This window comes from Solanum stenotomum, chromosome 4 (assembly GCF_019186545.1).
Source record: "Solanum stenotomum isolate F172 chromosome 4, ASM1918654v1, whole genome shotgun sequence".
Lineage (NCBI taxonomy): Eukaryota > Viridiplantae > Streptophyta > Magnoliopsida > Solanales > Solanaceae > Solanum > Solanum stenotomum.
In genome coordinates this window covers 65,496,763-65,520,332 of record NC_064285.1, presented here as the reverse complement: position 1 = coordinate 65,520,332, position 23,570 = coordinate 65,496,763, and the positions used below count along the sequence as shown (strand labels likewise).

Below are 23,570 nucleotides of genomic sequence, written 5' to 3'. Positions count from 1 at the left end.
TTTATTATACTGATTGTAATTTGTACTTGGAATTTCAAATATATCATATTTTGTTAATTATCTGCTAAGTAAATGCTTTGTAATTTAGTAATTCATCATTTTCAAGCTCAACAGCCTAAAAAATCACTAAAATACTTGTACTATTTCATTTTTGGGGATCATATTCGTTTTTTTAGAAAAATGAAATTAGGGATTTGAACTGGTTGAAAGGGGGACTGTAATTTGGTTGAGGAAACCTTGATTTTAGGAGTGAAGGGCATCGTTATGATAGTTTTCCAAGGGGTGACTCGTTGTGTGTCAATTGGCACTCAACAACAATTACTACATATCCAATGTATTTTCATGAATTGGTCTGGGGAGGGTAGAGTATATGCAAATTTTATCACCACCTTGTAGAGATAGAGATGTTTATTTTCGAAAGACCCTTGGCTCGAGTGATACATGACAAGGCAGATTTAAAAAGACACTACAAAGGTAGACAAGGCTTGACAAATAATAGAGAAAGTATAATACACCATACATAGTAGACTAATGTGATAAATGAAGACAAGAAACAACACAGTAATTGAAGAATAAGAAACTACGAGACCTCCAATAGAATAGTCTCGTACCTTTTCTAAGCCACATTTCCTCGCAAAAAATTAGGTAGCTTATGGCATATTAAAGAACTTTTTTTTTTTATATAACTCACTGGCTCATAAATCACATTCTTCTGAAATGGTAGGAAACTCATATTTAATTCGATTCAACACAGACATTAGACAAGTAGTTTTCAGTGCAATGACTACTTACTGACTGCACCTATACGGAGTAAACTCATATATATATATATATATATATATAACTTATATTGGTTTGGTGTGGTTTCATCATCACATACTAGCAGTTTGAAGAATAAAATTTACATTATTATATGTATAAAAATTAAAAAGGTATGATACAATAACAATCAAAACAATCATTAAATTTATAAAGCAAAAATAATGGTACGTTATGATACCATATAATATAACAAATAACAATTAGAGGCGTACGTATTTAGGATCTCGTTATAATGAATATAATATTATGTTTATGAGAAAATATACAATACAAAAAGTTTAAATCGCATGTCCAAACAAAATTTTAACTTCATCTCATAATTTCATATTATGATTTCATATCATATCATAATTTCATACTGCATGTCCAAATATATATATAATTATGTACATGCATTATTTGCCCACATAAATTAATTCGTATCGGTCAATTGATTTGGTTAAATTTACAAATTGGTCAATATATTTAATAAATATTCAAAAAATTTATAAGTTACGTGGTTATAAATCAAATTAACTACAAAACAACTTGCTTATAACTATTTTATTTTACTATTCTATGACTTTTCAACATCTTTTTCTAATTCTTAAAATGTTTTATATAACATAAAACGTGAAACTCCATCTTCACTTCTTATTCATTCTTTCTCATTTTCTTGGTAGGTAAACATATTTTTAAATTTGTAATTATATTTTATCATTTTAACACGAGGAAAGGGATAAAATTGCTTTTTTACTATTCGACGAGAATGTTTTGCCCTTTAGTATAAAAATAATATTTTTAAGTTATCGTCGCGATAAAAGTGGGTATTTATGCACTTAACGGACTAACTCATCATTAGTTTCTTTTTAATTATGATTAAATATTATAATTCGTAGCCAATTCAAATATCAAATTAAATTCAATTGAACTCCTAATTATCAAATACAGGGCAAAATGTTCCTCATCAAATAGTAAATAATTATATTGTTTTACCATCAAATACATTAACAATATTATATTATCAGTTTTAGAGATCTTTCTTTAGATTTAGCTTCGTATTCATAACACTACCTTCCTTTTGTAATTTAAGTATCACACTTCTCTCCCATATATCATTTTTCTCTTTATAACAATTCTATTAATATATTTATTATAAATATTAAAAATAAAAATAATGATGAACTTTCCTTTTAATATATACTTTTTTAAATTTGACAAATAAATGTAAATTCATTAGCTGGAAATATTGTCGTGTTACACGTTTTGTTCCTGTGGAGACAGTGAATATTTTTCCTGATGAAAAATCTGATGTGGGGGATGATATCTCAAAATGAAATTTTATTAATTTGAAATTTTAGAAAAAAAAATTATACTTTTTTTAAAAGAAATTAATTGTTAGTACAAACAAGAAAAAAAGAATTAATTCTATCTTTTTATAAATGAACAAGTAATTTGATTTACTATTTATAGTAACGTGGACAATTAATATAGACGAAGTGAGTATTTTATTTAAATGAGATGGAAGAGAAGATACCAACAAGAGTAGCTTAGTTGATTGAACAACGATCTAAGTTTGAACTTCTCTACATACTTTTTCGGTCGAATTTGTCGTATTAAATTTATCTAATTAATTTATATTATAATGTGCAAACTATTACACTGAAGCTAAATTTATCTCGTACACAAATAATTAATAGTCTTTTATGAAAAAACAAAAATCTCTAATGATGTTATCAAGAATCCAGAAGATCTTGTTTTTTTGATAACTTTAATGATAAACCTTTTATGTACTAGATTAATAATGGAGTAGCTACATTATAAATTTTGATTATTTAAAAAATCTTAAACTTGTACAACTAATTTTAATATGAATTATTATCATCATCATTTTAAATGTGGGCCCTTGTTTCTGCCTATTTCACGTTTTTCAATTTTTCTTTTCGTTATCCAATTGCCCATTAACAATTCTCATTTCCTTCTTTATTTGTTCCTCACAGTTTCTTTTTTATTTTTTCCCACTTTATTTCTTCCTTGAAAATTTAACATTTTCAAATTTAATTACTTTCATTTATTATATTTTAGCTACAAAATATAGTATAAAGAAATTAAATTTTCTAAAAAGATTTAGTTGATTCTTAAAATTCTATCATTGCCACATGAATTTAAACAAATAGAATAAAATATATTATTAAAAATTACATAAGCAATACTATAAATTACAATAATTAGCAACTGAAAATATTTTTAAATCATATTGGAAATTTGGTTGGCTAATTAAAATAAAAGAAGTATCACATATTATTTGACAATGGCGTCAAAAGTTCTAGAATTCACAATAAATTAACAACTGAAAATATTTATGATTATTCACGTGAATTAGAACATGAATAACATATATTATTTAAAAATGATGCGCAAAAAGTACTATAAATCACAACAAATTTATAACCTCAAATATACATAAAAAATACTATAAATTACAATAATTAGGAACTTAAAAAATCTCTCTCTCAACCAATACAAAATATTAATAATCCACAAAATTTACCTAAGAAATTCCAAATTAATTTATTCTTTCTGTAAACTTAAATTTTTAAAATCGTTCTCCCCATTAATTAGAGTCTCACTCTTCTCTTAAGCCAGTGGATATGTTCAGAAATGATACATCTCTTTTACATGAAAGTAAATAAATTATAATTACATTTAGCTCTTAATAATTATATATCAAGTATAATATTTAGTGGAAGTCAATTAAAATTAAAATTTATATGTACATTTAAATTTTGTGGTATATACCAAATATATTAAAATATTTTTAAATTTTGTGATCTTAAATATGCTATAAAAAAAATTAAAATTCAAAGGTTATTATCTTTATAAAATGAAATAAAAAACAAGTTAATATAAATCGAAACGGAGGGAATCATATTTTAAAAATGAAATATATATATATATATATATATATGCAATTGTTAGAAAGATCTTCAACAAATATATTTTAAAAAATTCTTTTGTCTTCCTTATATTAATTTGTGCGTATATGTGGACTTTTAAAGATTTGAACATTTTAATATAGAAATATAATTATTTGAAAACTTTAGTACTTTTTTTATTATTATTATTTGTTATATATTTGAGAATTGCATTTATTACCAAAAAAAAAAAGTTTAAAATCACAATGTAACAATTTAAGATATATTTTTTTTAACAAAAAAATAGCTAAAAACCATATAGAAAATTTGATTGACTCTCTAATACCATATCGAAACAAAAAAAGTAACATATATTGTTTGAAAATAACGTAAAAAGTACTAGGAATCACAGTAAAATAACAACTAAAAATATGTGAGAATCATATAGGAAATTTAGTTGACTTTCCTAAAATCACTTGTGTCGCGTAAAATGGAACAAAAGGAGTAATATATACTATTTGAAAATACCATAAAAGGTACTATAAATCACTATAAATTAACAATTTAAAATATTTTTAAAAAATAACACATACAAAAAATTTAGTTAACTCATCAAATTTCATTTGTGTCACATAAATTGAGACAAAAAAATATATGTAAAGCCCGCGCTGGCGCGGGCACCTCATATCCTAGTACAATAATAAATTGAACATTATTTTATTTTTCTTTCGGCAGAGGGGTACTATTCTGAAAAATAATAATATTAAAGTAATGCAAAAATATTATTTTTGGCCCCTACGTAGTTGGTGTATATTTTTATTTTAATCCTCGTAATATTTTTTTATGCAGATTTAATCTTCAATTTATTGAAATGTTTGCTATTAGTCCCTTTGTGTAGGAAATGTGGTATTGGTGGATTATTTTTAGAAGTATATTATTACAGAACATAAAGTAATCATACAAGTTTAACATAACATATTTTTAAACTAAATAAATTGTGAAACATTTAATAATCCTTAAAATTCATGAAAATTCCCATGCAAATGAATCAAATATGCATATTCCAAGTAATTAAAGATTAAATATGCTTAGTCAAATAACGATCATAAAAGTAAAACTAAAATTAAATTTTACCAATAACTGACAACTTGTTTATAAGATGATTATTATGTATTGCTTCATGACACATTGTATTTTATATATACACATGTTGTTTCATCATCACATACTAGCAGTTAGAAGAATAAAATATACATTATTATATGTGTAAAAGTTAAAAAGGTATGATACACTAACAATCAAAACCATCATTATATTCACAAAGCAAAAATAATGGTACGTTATGATACCATATATAACAAATAGCAATTAGAGGCCAACGTACGTATTTAGGATCTCGTTACGATGAATGCAATATTATGCTTATGAGAAAATATACTACATAAAAAGTCCAAATCGTATGTCCAAACAAAACTTCAACTTTATCTCATGATTTTACATCATAATTTTATATTGCATGGCTAAACAACAAACCCTAAGATATCGGAGGTATTGAAATCGATTGAATACATTGACCGTATATAATATCATTCAATATTACTCATTTTAATATATACATTTGGCTAATTATAGTAAAAAATTACAATACTAAAAATAATTGAGAAATTTCCAATATGATAGACTTGAATTGTTTTGAAAGATTGATGCAATAAAAAAATTTAGTTTAAAACGTCAAAAATGCTACCAATAATCACTTAGAAGAGAGGTGTACGTTGCCCATTTTTTGTTTGAAAGAACAAAATAGATGTAAGATTCAAATTTCTAACATCACTTAGAAAGACATATGCGCACAATAATGATTGCATTATATCATACTTTATGTATGTTCACTGGTTATTTTTCAATATATAATACAACTATATATATGATCTCGGAAGAGGGGCATAGATTCGCGTGAACTCGGGAAATCCCCTTGATACGCCCGTGATAACAACCATCCAACACGTTGTACTAAAATAATAATAATAATATACTAATTTAAAAGATTTTTATTGCTTTAAATAGCCTAATAGCCAGTCCATTGAAGTATTCCAAGAACCAACAAAAACATTAAATTAAGCTTTTATTCACTATGGAGAAACAAACAAATGGAAAAACAAGAACAAATGATGAAAAAAAAATTCAAGAATCTCATGAAGCACAAGCAAATATGTGGAAATTTGTGTTTGGTTTCACAGAAATGGCTGTGATTAAATGTGCCATTGAATTAGGAATTGCTGATTTTTTGGAAAAAAATCAAGAACCTATTAGCCTAAATCAACTTTCTATTGCACTTGGTTGTTGTTCTTCTTCCCTCTATCGTATCCTAAGGTATGATTAATTAGTTTGTAATTTGTTATTCTGTCTGTTTCAATTTACGTGACAGTGTTTAGCTATATATACAAGAAATTTGATTTTTTAAAATATTTGTGTGACTGTAATTGAGCATCTCATTATATTAAGGGACTAGTCCACGAAGGGTTGTAGTGAAAAGGTTAGTACGTATTCATATTCATGCATCCGTAACTAGAGATCTTATGCTCGATTCCCGAGTATGGAGTTCTCTTAGGTAGAAAATGTCTTATCCTACTAATTAACATCGGGAGGAAAAAATTATTGAACTAATGAAAAGCTTAAAGTTAAGTTATTTTTAAATAAGGATATGAAGAATTATTTTTAGTTAAGACAGACTAAAAAAAAGTATCAACACTCAAACCTCTTTATAATATCATCATTTGTTTGGAAATGATGCTATAGAAATTAAATGGTATAGCATAAGATGAAACATCGGTTCTAAGGAAAACTTGACAGTTATTGTGAAATATTATTATAAAGAGATATGATTATAGATATTTGTTATAAAAATAATAATGTTAATAATATGTACATATTTTATAGGTTCTTGATCAACCGTGAAATATTCAAGGAGACATCAACCAAAAGCGGGAAAAGTGGCTATGTTCAAACGCCTCTTTCCCGCCTTCTCATTAAAGAAGGCAAGAATAGCATGGCTGCTTTCCTGCTATTTGAAAGCAGCCCTGTGATGTTGGCACCGTGGCACAATCTTAGTGCACGTATTTCATCAAAGGACAATAGTACGCCCGCCTTTGAAGCAGCTCATGGAAAGGATGTCTGGAAGTACGCGGAAGCTGACCCTAAACACAGTAATCTCTTGAACAACGCAATGGCGTGTGATGCTAGGGTAGCAGTATCTGCGATTATCAACGGTTGCCCGGAGATATTCGAGGGAGTGAACACAGTGGTTGATGTTGGTGGTGGTGATGGAACAACACTTAGATTATTGGTGGAAGCTTTTCCTTGGATTAATGGGATTATTTTTTATCTCCCTCATGTTGCTTCTGTTGCACCTCATGCTACTGGTGTTGTACATGTTGGAGGTGACATGTTTAATTATGTTCCCAAAGCTGATGCTGCCTTCCTCATGGTAAGTACTACTTCCGTCTCACATTAGATGAACATCTTATTAAAAATATTTGTTTCATATTATATGATCTTTTACTAATTAATCAGAATAATTTTATTTTATTTTTATTTTACCCCTACAATTAATAAGACCTTTGGAAGTTTAAACAAATTTTGAAGATTCATAATTTTTTTTTTTCAAGAGGCTAATTAATATAAACAAAGAATACAGTAGTAAAGTTGATCAATCTATTAATAATTGCTTAATTATAGTACAAAATAGAAAGTTAATTCCCATCTAATATGAGACGGAGGAAATAGATATTAATAGTAGTCATTTTAATGGATTGAATTTGTTTTAATTAAAATATTTGACATTTTAATTATAATGGGAATTAATTTCATAAATAGTTATTCATGTTATGAAAATGGATCAGAAAGTCTTTTTTTAAAAAAAATTAATTTGTGCTAAGAAAAGTCATTCGTTATTTGTTCATTATCTCACAAAATAATTTCTACACGAAAAGTACTAGAAAATAATATGGAATGGTCTCTTATGTTTTGAGAGTAGGTCTAAAGTATATATTTTATATTATCTCTATTTACAAGTTTCTAATGGACATCCTTTAAAAAAATAGCTCATCGTTAAGGGATTTTCAATAAAGCATGTCGGAAACATTATTGACGAGCCAATTTCATAAAAAAAGATATTTTTAAAAAAATAGTGTTTTTGGGATTCCCGATGAATTGTCTGTTAAAAACATTTTCAAAAAAATTCACTTTAGTTAAATTGTATTTTTGCATAACTTCATGTATATATTTTGAAGTAATTGTATTGGTGGGAAATTATTTCTATTTCTATAAATTTCTGACGAAAATCTCACCGTTAAAAGACATTTTTGATTGAAAAAACAAACAACAACAACAATAACAAACCCTCTCCAATCCCATAGGTAGGGTCTAAGGAGGGTAAAGTGTATTCATACCTTACTCATAGCTCGTGAAGGTAGAGAGACTGTTTCCAAAAGATTTTTCACTCAGATTTTTAATTGAAAGTCGATCGTAAATGTTTCGTACGAGTTACTATTTGACGGAATTTATCAGAAAATCTACTTATTTTTAATTTATTAAGAAATTATTTTCTTATATTCATTTTTGTTGTTAATTTTCATAACCTCATGTATATTGTTGTAAATGTTATGTATATTAGTGGGTTTTACATGATTGGAGTGATGAAGAATGCATACAAATATTAACAAAGTGTAGAGAAGCAATTCCACAAGATAATGGGAAAGTGATAATATTGGAAGCAATAATTGGTGAAAAAGAAGAAAATATTATAAGAGGATCAAATAATAAGAAGCTCAAAGATGTTGGTTTAATGTTGGATATGACGATGATGGCTCACACAAGCAATGGAAAAGAGAGAACTACAAAAGAATGGGCTTATGTTTTGAATGAAGCTGGATTTAATAGACACACAATTAGTCACATTAATGCTGTTCAATCTGTTATTCAAGCTTATCCTTCTTGATTTTTACGATGTTCGGAGACGAATTCAGAATGTAAACTCTATTGGTTTATCTTTAAGGTTCTTAGTAAGCATTGAACACACATGCTGTTCTTTTAATATTATGAATTTTAATCTACTATTTGTTGCAACAACATATCTAATGTACTGATCTCATAAGCATTGGACACGCATGTTGTATTTTTATTTTATGAATTTAATCTATACAATTTCTAGCATGAAATTTGTTGTATTTTTCAACTTATGAACTCAAGCATATTATTATTATACTAGATATTTGATGCCCATGCCAGCAGATGCCCAATATATGTTACTATTTTTTCCCTCAATTTATGTGATATGAAGAATTTTGAAGAATCAATCAAAAAAAATTATATGTATTTTTAAAAATATATTTGAAGTTATTAATTTGTTGTGATTTATAGTATTTTTTGTGTAATTTTTTTAATAATATATGTTACTTCTGTTCCAATTCACGTGAATAATCATAAATATTTTCAGTTGTTAATTTACTGCAAATTCTAGAACTTTTGACGTTATTTTCAAATAATATATGTTACTTCTTCTATTTCAATTAGTCAACCAAATTTCTTATAATATTTTCAATTGTTAATTATTGTGATTTATAACATCTTTTATGTAATTTTAATAATAACATATATTATTTCATTTGTTCCAATTCATATAACAATGATAAAATTTTAAGAGTCAACTAAATATTTTTTTTTTTAAAAAAGAAGGTTGTACCTCTAATATATTTTGTAGTTAAAATAATAAATGTAGTAGTTAAATTTCAAAAAGTATAACATGTTGAACAAAAGAATTAGATACAAAACATAAACAAATTTTATGGTGGAAGAGGCACAAATATGACTTGATATGTGAGGCATTATTTTTAAATTAAAAAAATATGTAGGTCCCACCTTTCCTATTCAATATCGTTTTATTTTAGTTATATTGTATTTTAGCATAACTTCATGTATATATGTTGAAGTAATTGTATTGGTGAGAAATTATCTCTATTTCTATAAATTTCTGATGAAAATCTCACCGTTAAAGACATTTTTGATTGAAACAACAAACAACAACAACAATAACAAACCCTCTCCAATTCCATAGCTAGGGTCTAAGGAGGGTAAAGTGTACACATACCTTACTCATAGCTCGTGAAGGTAGAGAGATTGTTTCTAAAAGATTTTTCACTCAGATTTTTAATTGAAAGTGGATCGTAAATATTTCGTACAAGTTAATATTTGACCGAATTTATCAGAAAATCTACTTATTTTTAATTTATTAAGAAATTATTTTCTTATATTCATTTTTGTTGTTAATTTTCATAACCTCCTGTATATTGTTGTAAATGTTATGTATATTAGTGGGTTTTACATGATTGGAGTGATGAAGAATGCATACAAATATTAACAAAGTGTAGAGAAGCAATTCCACAAGATAATGGGAAAGTGATAATATTGGAAGCAATAATTGGTGAAAAAGAAGAAAATATTATAAGAGGATCAAATAATAAGAAGCTCAAAGATGTTGGTTTAATGTTGGATATGGTGATGATGGCTCACACAAGCAATGGAAAAGAGAGAACTACAAAAGAATGGGCTTATGTTTTGAATGAAGCTGGATTTAATAGACACACAATTAGTCACATTAATGTTGTTCAATCTGTTATTCAAGCTTATTCTTCTTGATTTTTATCGTGTTTGGAGACAAATTTAAAATGTAAACTCTGTTGGTTTATCTTTAAGGTTCTTAAAAAGCATTCAAGTCGTTGTATTTTTGAAATTATTAATTTAAATCTTCTATTTGTTGCAACAACATATCTAGTGTATTGATCTTATAAGTGAAGTTTGATGAAGGTAGAGGTACATATACCTTACTCTTACCTCGTGAAGGTAGATAGACTATATTCCAAAGACCTTCGACTTATTGTTCAAGTGCATCAAATCAAACCTACTATTTGTTGCAACGAAAATAATGTCAACTCACATGTGAAGTCTGAGAAAGATAAAACTATACGGACTTTAAATATATATATATATATATATATATAATAATAACTTGAAAATATTGATGTGTGGTTCTTATTCAAAACTTATGTTCTGAAATCTGATCAATGCATGTGGGATTTAATACACACTATATCAATCAAATTAATGCTGGTCAATTATTCAAGCTGATCCTTATATTTTATTATTACGGTTAGACATTGATTTAAAATTTAAAATTTATGAATTTAATCTACACAATTTCTAGCATGAAATTTGTTGTATTTTCAACTTACGAATTTGAGCATATTATTATTATAATCCTAATGGATTCATATATATAAATTTGCATTTTACATTGAACTTAGATAAATTCGATATTTGAATGTGACATCCTACTGATTGCATTTGCATGCATGTGCCTTTCTCTTATTGACATTTTTTTGTTTGTTCGAAAAGGGTATAGAGTTTGATCGTTTTTTACTATTTTAAAAAAGGGAAAAAGGACAAATATGGAATGGTCCCTTGTGTTTTGAGAGTAGGTCTAAAGTTGTCCACTGATATATTTTATACTATTATTTCTATTTACAAGTTTTTAATGGACATTCGTAAAAAAATAGCTTATCGTTGAGAGATTTTCTATAAAAGCATGTCGGAAACATTATTGACGAGCCAATTTCAAACGAATTTAATAAAAAAGTTATTTTTAAAAAAAATAGTGTTTAATGGATTTCCGATGAATTGTCTGTTAAAAACATTTTGAACGAATTTCGCTTTAGTTAAAAAGTATTTTTGCATAACTTTATGTATGTGTTGAAGTAATTGTATTGGTGGGAAATTATCTTTATTTCTATTAACCTTACACAAATATTGACGAAAATCTCACAGTTAAAGAGATTTTTGATTGAAACAACAATAACAAACCCTCTCCAATCCCATAGCTAGGGTCTAAGGAGGATAAAGTGTACACATACCTTACTCATACCTCGTGAAGGTAGAGAGACTGTTTCCAAAAGATTCATCACTCAGATTTTTAATTGAAAGTCGATAGTAAATGTTTCGTACGAGCTAATATTTGACGGAATTTATCAGAAATTCTAGTCATTTTTAATTTATTAAGAAAGTATTTTTTTTATATTCAATTTTGTTTTATTAATTTTCATAACCTCATGTATATTGTTGTATATGTTATGTATATTAGTGGGTTTTACATGATTGGAGTGATGAAGAATGCATACAAATATTAACAAAGTGTAGAGAAGCAATTCCACAAGACAATGGGAAAGTGATAATATTGGAAGCAATAGTTGGTGAAAAAGAAGAAAGTATTATTAGAGGATCAAATAATGAGAAGCTCAAAGATGTTGGTTTAATGTTGGATATGGTGATGATGGCTCACACAACCAATGGAAAAGAGAGAACTTCTAAAGAATGGGCTTATGTTTTGAATGAAGCTGGATTTAATAGACACACAATTAGTCACATTAATGTTGTTCAATCCGTTATTCAAGCTTATCCTTCTTGAGTTTTACGATGTTCGGAGATGAATTAAGAATGTAAACTCTATTGGTTTATCTTTAAGGTTCTTAGTAAGCATTGAACACGCATGTTGTTTTTTTAATATTATGAATTCTAATCTACTATTTGCTGCAACAACATATCTAGTGTACTGATCTCATAAGCATTGGACACGCATGTTGTATTTTTATTTTATGAATTTAATCTATACAATTTCTAGCATGAAATTTGTTGTATTTTTCAACTTATGAACTCAAGCATATTATTATTATACTAGATATTTGATGCCCATGCCAGCACATGCCCAAAATATATGTTACTATTTTTTCCCTCAAATTTATGTGATATAAAGGAATTTTGAAGAATCAATTAGAAACAATTATATGTTTTTTTAAAAATATATTTGAAGTTATTAATTTGTTTTGATTTATTGTATTTTTAGCGTCATTTTTAAATAATATATGTTACTTCTGTTCCAATTCACGTGAATAATCATAAATATTTTCAGTTGTTAATTTACTGCGAATTCTAGAACTTTTGACGTTATTTTCAAATAATATATGTTACTTCTTCTATTTCAATTAGTCAACAAAATTTCTATAATATTTTCAATTGTTAACTATTGTGATTTATAACATCTTTTATGTAATTTTACTAATAATATATATTATTTCATTTGTTCCAATTCATAAGACAATGATAAAATTTTAAGAGTCAACTAAATATTTTTTTAAAAAAAATAGAAGGTTGTACCTCTAATATATTTTGTAGTTAAAATATAATAAATATAGTAGTTAAATTTCAAGAAGTATAACATGTTGAACAAAAGAATTAGATACAAAACATAGACAAATTTTATGGCGGAAGACGCACAAATATGACTTGATATGTGAGACATTATTTTTAAATTTAAAAAATATGTACGTCCCACCTTTCTTATTCAATATTGTTGTTTCTCTCTCCTGTCTTACTTAATTTATGAACAAAAAAATATGTGGGTCCTATTCGTTTTATTTTACATTTTTTAAAAAATGGTTATACCTCTAATATGTTTTGTAGTTAAAATATAATAAATGTAATAGTTAAATTTCAAGAAGTATAAAAGGTTGAACAAAAGAATTAGATACAAAACATATATTGAAAACACATGATTAACGAAAATGAGAAAACACATGAGATGAGGAAAAGTAAATGTGCCTAAATGAAAGTCTAATATTTCGGCTGAGAGATAAGTAATGGCTGGGTTAAATTGTCCAATAATTAAAGGGAAAATTAGCAAACTAGTCACAATTCCTAACTTAATTAGTAAAAACATCTACATTTTAAAATAATTATTTAAAATGTCAAAATGTCAATATTTTAGAAAATAATTTGTATCCAAATATTATTATTTGTCTTTCCTTTTATTTCTCAAAGCAGTCCAACATGAAATACATCCACTATCCATTTACACTTCGTCCTACGCTTTAATACCATTAAATTTATTTTCATCTTTCACGTTTTTTAATTTTTTTCTCTTTCATCAACTTCTCAGTTTTCACCATTGTCCCCATCATTCACGTTTTCTCATTCATCAAAATTTCACCATTATTCTCTCCCTCATTGTTGAAGAAGAACTAATTATTCAAGTTCATACAAATTTGTTCAGATCTATCAATTAATTCAAGAAATCTCTCATTGATAAAAGTATTTTCGAAGTCATCATTTATTTTGCGAGATTTCATGAGAATTTGTTTTCAAAATTACAACTTATGTTGAATTTTGGATTGTATGTATTACAGATTTTTCGTCATTTTTTCGATTTTTATGTGAGTTTGTTAACATACTCATCAAATATTTATGCATTTCGGATTTTTAGTATTTTAAACACTATTGTTCTATTTTTTTGTGATTTTGTTTTCATATTTTAAATTTAGTAGATTGTAATTTGTAGTAATCTACATTAGCATTCATACATAATTTGTTGTTTGATTTTTTTATATATTCATATTTAATAATTTTGAATTTTGCTTATAGGGTTACTAATGCACAAATGAATAAAAATTCAGATTTGGGTACAATTATAAAATAAGCAAGTATTGATTTATAACATCTTTTATGTAATTTTAATAATAATAATATATATTATTTCATTTGTTCCAATTCATATGACAATGATAAAATTTTAAGAGTCAACTAAATATTTTTTTTTAAAAAAAGGTTGTACCTCTAATATATTTTGTAGTTAAAATATAATAAATGTAGTAGTTAAATTTCAAGAAGTATAAAAGGTTGAACAAGAGAATTAGATACAAAACATATATTAAAAACGCATGATAAATGAAAATCAGAAAACACATGAGATGAGGAAAAGTAAATGTGCCTAAATGAAAGTCTAATATTTCGGCTAAGAGATAAGTAATAGCTGGGTTAAATTGTCCAATAATTAAAGGTACAATTATAAAATAAGCAAGTACAACATTATTTAAGCATAAACATTGTGCAAAAATAAAAAATACCCTTGGCAAGGAAGCACACATGTCGTCCAACACTTGTGTGCTTCCTAGTCTCTTATATATAGTAGTAATAATAGTAAATCCTAATGAATTTTTTATTTATATAAATTTATATTATACATTGAATTTAGATAAATTCGATATTTTAATGTGACATCCTACTGATTGCATTTGCATGCATGTGCCTTTCTCTTATAGACATATTTTTGTTTGTCCGAATAGGGTAAAGAGTTTTGATCGATTTTTACTATTTAAAAAAAGAAGTAAATAAAACATGAAAAATGACTCGAAAAATAATTTATAAAAGAAAAAAGAACAAAAATAGTCCCTTGTGTCTAGAATATGTTTAAAATGATCATGTAAATATAATTTTGAATAGTTTTGTCTATTATATTTATTAAAGTAAATGTTTTTTTATACTAATAAATCCTGATAGTTAGATTTAACGAGAATTACCATAAAACTTAACAAGAGCTCGTATTTGGATGTACATTTCTTATATCCTTTTATTTACTATTTTAGTTTATTTATATTACAATTTTTTCTATTTTTGATTTATTAAATTTCTAAAATTTGACATACTATAATTGTTTAACGAGTCTGTCAGAAATCTAATATAAGAGAAATAGTAATGATTTTTTTATGTAAGAATCAGAAGAAGAGAAATACTACTACTTATATATAGAAAAAGCAATTTCTAAGACAAAAACACGTGAACTATCACTTTTTTCGCGAGTTTCACACTTCAACAATCGGTTGTTCCCTTTTTCTTTTCCTACCTGAACTATCACCATCTATGTATTATAAGAGAAATAGTAACGATTTTTTTATGTTGAATGGACATCTTCCACCTAATAATCTAGTTTTTTGGATTGCGCTCTCCTGTCAGTCTACAACAATTGATATTAGGACAGGTCAATTAATGTTTGAGACTGAGACTCGAAGTGATGGCCTAATAGACCACTGAGAGTGGGTATCGATCTAGAAGGGTGCCAGATGTGACCAACTTGTAACACCCCAGAATTTTTTTTTTAACTAAGACTCGAACCGTTCATCGAAGTGAGTGAGATTTTACCGAGGAATTAAAATTTCTTAAGTTTTAAGGTCACTAGATGTAGCACCTTGAGTTCCAAAAAGAATTAAATTGGAAATAGCAAAATCTGAAATTTTACAAGTTAAGCTAAGTACGAGTTTTGGGTTGACTTCAAACGACCATAACTCCTAGCTCAGGATGATTTAGGTGTTCTACCAGTTACCGTAGGAAACATCTTTGAATTATCTTTTCAACGCCACCGAGTTTGATAAGTTTCGAGGTCGGATGAGTGAGCTATGGCCTTTTGAAGTTAGGCTGTCCAGTTAAGGAAAGTCAAAACCGGGTTTTAGAGGGGTATTTTGGTCTTTTCCTTACCAAAACAGATTTAATTCGTTTTTAGTAATATTTTAAGGGTCTAATCCTATTAGGTTCAGTTTTATAATCCTAAAATACGCCTAGGGTTTTAATTGAGAATTCAAGAAGAGAAAAGAAGAAGAGAAAAGAGGAGAAAAGAGAAAGGATAAAAGCGTTCGTCGAGATTCTTGCATCTTGTTGCGGATTTTCGCCATGGGTTTAATCCCTAAGAGGTATGTAAGCTTCCATAGTGTTGGGTTCTTTCACCCACACGCCAATCATGATTTATTCAGCGTAATTTCGTTCTTGAAATTTATGGATTTAAGTTCTTGATGAGTTCTTGAAGTTTATTAAGTTTTGAAGTAAGATTCTGCTTAGGTCAACTTTAAACGACCATATCTCTTAGAATATTAAGAGTTACGTGAGCCATAACCTATCCAATTAAAGGTAATTGAATCTACTTTCCAACCCCACCAATTTCACGTCAATCCAATATCTGAGTAAAAAGTTATGACTATTTTAGTAACCTATACAGTGCTGTTACGAATTAGCCGACGGGAAAATATTGAAAATAATCGGTTTTTGTCTTTTTACCTCCAAGAAAACCATCAACGAATTTCTTGACTAATAAAAAGCTCAAAACAATCAGATTTTCATCTTCACTCATGAAAATCATAATTTTTGGCTATAGAGATTTTAAGAAACTAACTCGAGAATCTCAAGAAAGGTCTTCTTGATTGTTTACCTTCAAGCTAGGGTTTCAAGGCTTCTAATCAAGTTCTTCTTCAAGATTCTTAAAGATTCTTCAAGATTCTTCAATAATCTTGTTCTTCTAGGTATGTAAGGCTATCATAGTGTTGGACTAGTTCGTCCTCACACCCTACATCTACTTTCAGATCAGTAAAAGAGTAATCTAGGAAACTTTCCCTAGATTTGAGTATTCTTGAGATAAGTTGATTTTGAGTTCTTGAATTCACGTTTCTTTTAAAAGTTATATTCCTAATTATCGAATAGCTATATTGTTATTGAGATCCTTCATATCATGAATCATAACTCTTGAATTCATAATTCAAATTCAAGAGAGAGTTAAGAGTAGAGTTCAAGGAAGCCTTTGAGTTCAATTGTGAATCCTTTGAGATCAACTATCGATTTGAACTAAGTTTTGAGGAAGTAAGTCAGAGAATGAGAAGAGTCACATACATGAGTTTCATAATGTTATGTAGACCTACGAGTCAAGTCGTTCATGCCCATAAATTCCGCATGAACTCCAGAAGTTGAGTATCTTTGAGAGGAGTAGTATCTTCAAGTTCTAAGTCTTGAGTATTGAGTTCCTAATCCCCTTTGAGATTATATTTCTAAGCATGGGACTATTACATGTTACCCATAAAGTCTTTGAGTTGAATTGTTCATGCCCATAATTCCGCATGAATCCTATAAGTCGAGCAGTCTTGAGAAGAGAAGTATCTTTGAGTCTTTGAGTTGAGTCGTTCATGCTTATAATTCCGCACGAACCCTCTGAGTTGAGCATTCTTGAAATTAGTAATATCATTGAAGTTCTTGAGTTCCAAGTATTTGAGTTCTATCTATGGTTATTGAAAACCTTGCATTGAGTAGTTCATGTCCATAATTCGGTATGAACCATATTTTAAGAAGTCTTTTACAAACGTTTTAACTTTGTTTTAAGACTTAAGTTTTGAGTTCAGTAAAGAGTAAAGAGTAAAGTTTGAAGTCTTTTTCTTCAAAAGTATATGGGGACTAAGTATTCCCAAAGAGTTTATAAATGTTTTCACATTTAAATAAGAACGGAAACTGAGATTTCCAAAGGGCCTTCGGGCTAGTTTTCAGAAAAGAGTAATAGCTTTCTAAATGAAGCAAGCAGGGAAACTGAGATTTCCAAGATAGCCTTTGAGCTAAGTTTTTGAGCAATTATCTCAAATCAGCAGAAAGAAGTATGTTTTTAAAACATAAGAGCTAGTATATTTTTGGGAGTAGTATTGAGCACCGATATGGGGGAGAGTTTAGACAACTCACAGCCTCCATAAACCATGTAGCCACCATGGGTAGAAAAGGGTCATACTTTTTAGATGAACCTTTTTCGAAATAGACTAGTGGATCCATTAGGCAGTTCAGGTCCTATACCTTTGGCCGGGTATAGGATGCGCTGGCAGCGTGAGGTAGATCGCTGTATCATCACTATAGCTCTTATGTGATGGTTGTCGGTTAGAGAAACTCCCACAGAAGTTATTGTATTTTTATATACATCAGTTTATTGTATTTTTATATACATTTCAGAGTTATGTTGTATCCTTGCATACACACAGATTTCACAGCATGTTTTTAAACAGTTTGTTTCTTTATATTGCACTTGTTTTAAATTGCTTTATATTGAAATGAGTTCAGTCATATTGAGTTGAGTATTCAAAGTTGAGTATCCAGAGTTGAGTATCCAGAGTCGAATATCATATCTTTGAGTCGAATATCATATCCTTGAGTTGAGTATCTAATCTCTGAGTTGAGTATCTTATCCTTGAGTACTTCTGAGTTGAGTAAGTTTGAGTAGTTTGGAGTATTCCTTGAGTTGAGTAAGATTGAAAACAGGCAAGTATGTTTCCTTTTTATCAAGTTTCAAGCTTATGTTTATGTTTTAGAATTCCCCTTACATGCTCGTACATTCCACGTACTGAGCCATTTGGCCTGCATCTTCTCATGATGCAGACACAGGTATTCAGGATCATCAACAGGAGCTTCGTTGATACATCCGAGAGTTCGAGTTAGCTATGGTGAGCCTCCTTGCTTTCGGAGGATTTCATTTACCTTTCAGTTATATCAGTTGTTAGGATGTCGTGGGTCTTGTCCCGACTTCCATCTTTATCAATCAGAGGCTTCATAGATAGTCAGTATAGTTGAGAAGTCTGTATCATTTATTTTATTAAATGTTTTAAAGACTAAAGTTTCCTTTTTATGGCGAGTTGTATATATTTTATTATACAGAGTTTTCTTTGGACTTAAAGTTTGTATTTAAGTTTTATGAACTTTTATTTCAGTTTTTAAGCTTTGTATGCTTGAATCAATTTTCCGCTTGTAGTCAGCCAGGATGAGGGTTCGCTTGGGGACCAGCAATGGTCTTCAAGTGCCGGCCACGTCCAGGGTGTAGGCTCGGGTCGTGACACAACTAGTAGAGTGCCAGCAGTGGTAGCCTAGATCCAAGTGGGGTGCTGGTTGTGATCAACTGAGCGCAATAAGGAAAAAAGGAATGAGATGCAAGTCGTGACCAACTTGGCCAGAGGGGTTCTAAGAGTGCCAGCCTGGATTAAAAAGAAGTGGTCCCAGGCATGATCAACAAAGTCGTTGGTCCTCAAGCAAGGAGAATTGTCGTGTGTCAATTGTTCCTTATTGATTAAACAGAGACATAGTAATAAATTTATAGGCTCAATGAACTCTCCCATCTAATAGGTAGTCTTTTGGGTTGAGTTCTCTGATTCAGACTGTAACATTATCCATAAGGTTCCTAGTGGTTGAAGAGAAGGAGTAATAACCTTGGGAGTTAGGATCAAGCTGGAATCCTTGCAGATGCGACACTAGGTGTACTCCTCCGGCTAATTATACCTTGACGAGTAGAGTTACCCAATACTTGTGTTGATTGAAGATAACATCTACCTAGTATTCATTAAGAAAAAAGATAACCTCTACCTAGTAAACTAATCAAGGTGTGCTCATGTTGATTCGGAAGGAATTTGCAAAGGCGCTATTGTAATTCGTGTTCAACTAACAACAACAACAATATACCTAGTGTAATTCCATTAGTTGGGTCTGGGAAAGGTGGTATGTATGCAACCTTACCCCTACCTTATGAAGGTAGAGAGGGTATTTCCAATAGAGTATTTCATGGTCAACTGACAGAAAATATTACTCCTTCCATTTCAATTTATATGGCGGTGTTTAATAGGAATGAAGTTTAAGAAAAAACTAAAGACTTTCGAATCTTATGGTTTAAAACCAAACACATTTGTGTGACTAGAAATCATCTCAACAACAACAACAACAACATATCGTCATACCCAGTGTAGTCCCAGCAAGTGGGATGACTATAAATCATCTCATTTAGGGTAAAGTGTGAAATTTAAAGTTAAATTGGTTATACATACAGAAAGTTGTCATTTGTTCAGGGACAAACTTAAAAAGAAAGTCTATCACATAAATGAGAAGTATGCCACATTTAATGAGACAGAGAGAATTGGTGATTTCTATTTTCTTCCCATGTTAAATCCTCCAATACTAATTTGTTGGGATGTTGCCAACTAGGTATGTGCAACATTGGCTTGGAATGGAATGGTCTAAATATAATAACATGGATACAGAGGACTCATATAATCCATCCCAACCAATTTGGGATTGAGGTATAGTTGATTTGAGTTTCTTATATGAGCTCCTTCCAAATATTAATGAGTTTCTTATTTGAGTTTCATCATCACATACTAGCAGTTTGAAGAATAAAATTTACATTATTATATGTATAAAAATTAAAAAGGTATGATACAATAACAATCAAAACAATCATTAAATTTATAAAGCAAAAATAATGGTACGTTATGATACCATATAATATAACAAATAACAATTAGAGGCGTACGTATTTAGGATCTCGTTATAATGAATATAATATTATGTTTATGAGAAAATATACAATACAAAAAGTTTAAATCGCATGTCCAAACAAAATTTTAACTTCATCTCATAATTTCATATTATGATTTCATATCATATCATAATTTCATACTGCATGTCCAAATATATATATAATTATGTACATGCATTATTTGCCCACATAAATTAATTCGTATCGGTCGATTGATTTGGTTAAATTTACAAATTGGTCAATATATTTAATAAATATTCAAAAAATTTATAAGTTACGTGGTTATAAATCAAATTAACTACAAAACAACTTGCTTATAACTATTTTATTTTACTATTCTATGACTTTTCAACATCTTTTTCTAATTCTTAAAATGTTTTATATAACATAAAACGTGAAACTCCATCTTCACTTCTTATTCATTCTTTCTCATTTTCTTGGTAGGTAAACATATTTTTAAATTTGTAATTATATTTTATCATTTTAACACGAGGAAAGGGATAAAATTGCTTTTTTACTATTCGACGAGAATGTTTTGCCCTTTAGTATAAAAATAATATTTTTAAGTTATCGTCGCGATAAAAGTGGGTATTTATGCACTTAACGGACTAACTCATCATTAGTTTCTTTTTAATTATGATTAAATATTATAATTCGTAGCCAATTCAAATATCAAATTAAATTCAATTGAACTCCTAATTATCAAATACAGGGCAAAATGTTCCTCATCAAATAGTAAATAATAATATTGTTTTACCATCAAATACATTAACAATATTATATTATCAGTTTTAGAGATCTTTCTTTAGATTTAGCTTCGTATTCATAACACTACCTTCCTTTTGTAATTTAAGTATCACACTTCTCTCCCATATATCATTTTTCTCTTTATAACAATTCTATTAATATATTTATTATAAATATTAAAAATAAAAATAATGATGAACTTTCCTTTTAATATATACTTTTTTAAATTTGACAAATAAATGTAAATTCATTAGCTGGAAATATTGTCGTGTTACACGTTTTGTTCCTGTGGAGCCAGTGAATATTTTTCCTGATGAAAAATCTGATGTGGGGGATGATATCTCAAAATGAAATTTTATTAATTTGAAAATTTAGAAAAAAAAATTATACTTTTTTTAAAAGAAATTAATTGTTAGTGCAAACAAGAAAAAAAAAATTAATTCTATCTTTTTTATAAATGAACAAGTAATTTGATTTACTATTTATAGTAACGTGGACAATTATTATAGACGAACTGAGTATTTTATTTAAATGAGACGGAAGAGAAGATACCAACAAGAGTAGCTTAGTTGATTGAACAACGATCTAAGTTTGAACTTCTCTACATACTTTTTCGGTCGAATTTGTCGTATTAAATTTATCTAATTAATTTATATTATAATGTGCAAACTATTACACTGAAGCTAAATTTATCTCGTACACAAATAATTAATAGTTTTTTACGAAAAAACAAAAATCTCTAATGATGTTATCAAGAATCCAGAAGATCTTGTTTTTTTGATAACTTTAATGATAAACCTTTTATGTACTGGATTAATAATGGAGTAGCTACATTATAAATTTTGATTATTTAAAAAATCTTAAACTTGTACAACTAATTTTAATATGAATTCTTATCATCATCATCATTTTAAATAACTGAGAGTTCTTCGATTCGACGAAAACAATGAAAAATCGCCACATAGGTCAGCTTAAGAGTCCGCCCATCTTTTCCTTTGGCTTTACTTCAAGCCGAAAAAGGTGGGCCCTTGTTTGTGCCTATTTCACATTTTTCAATTTTTCTTTTCGTTATCCAATTGCCCATTAACAATTCTCATTTCCTTCTTTATTTGTTCCTCACAGTTTCTTTTTTATTTTTTCCCACTTTATTTCTTCCTTAACATTTTCAAATTTAATTACTTCATTTATTATATTTTAGCTACAAATTATAGTAGAAAGAAATTAAATTTTCTAAAAAGATTTAGTTGATTCTTAAAATTCTATCATTGTCACACGAATTTAAACAAATAGAATAAAATATATTATTAAAAATTACATAAGAAATACTATAAATTACAATAATTAGCAACTGAAAATATTTTTAAATCATATTGGAAATTTGGTTGGCTAATTAAAATAAAAGAAGTATCACATATTATTTGACATGGCGTCAAAAGTTCTAGAATTCACAATAAATTAACAACTGAAAATATTTATGATTATTCACGTGAATTAGAACATGAATAACATATATTATTTAAAAATGATGTGCAAAAAGTACTATAAATCACAACAAATTTATAACCTCAAATATACATAAAAAATACTATAAATTACAATAATTAGGAACTTAAAAAATCTCTCTCTCAACCAATACAAAATATTAATAACCCACATAATTTGCATAAGAAATTCCAAATTAATTTATTCTTTCTGTAAACTTAAATTTTTAAAATCGTTCTCCCCATTAATTAGAGTCTCACTCTTCTCTTAAGCCAGTGGATATGTTCAGAAATGATACATCTCTTTTACATGAAAGTAAATAAATTATAATTACATTTAGCTCTTAATAATTATATATCAAGTATAATATTTAGTGGAAATCAATTAAAATTAAAATTTATATGTACATTTAAATTTTGTGGTATATATCAAATATATTAAAATATTTTTAAATTTTGTGATCTTAAATATGCTATAAAAAAAAATTAAAATTCAAAGGTTATTATCTTTATAAAATGAAATAAAAAACAAGTTAATATAAATCGAAACGGAGGGAATCAAATTTTAAAAATGAAATATATATATATATATATATATAT

At 27.9% G+C, this 23,570-nt stretch overlaps 1 protein-coding gene across 1 annotated transcript; it reads left to right on the top strand.

Annotated features, from left to right (window-relative positions):
• The first annotated feature begins 5,815 nt into the window (after positions 1-5,815).
• On the top strand, positions 5,816-12,439 carry LOC125862231 (acetylserotonin O-methyltransferase-like). Its single transcript, XM_049542261.1, has 4 exons — positions 5,816-6,086; positions 6,654-7,200; positions 8,389-8,769; positions 12,289-12,439. Exons 1-3 carry the CDS (start codon positions 5,848-5,850, stop codon positions 8,710-8,712), a joined length of 1,110 nt encoding a protein of 369 aa, XP_049398218.1. The 5' UTR covers positions 5,816-5,847; the 3' UTR covers positions 8,713-8,769; positions 12,289-12,439.
• Positions 12,440-23,570: the final 11,131 nt, after the last annotated feature.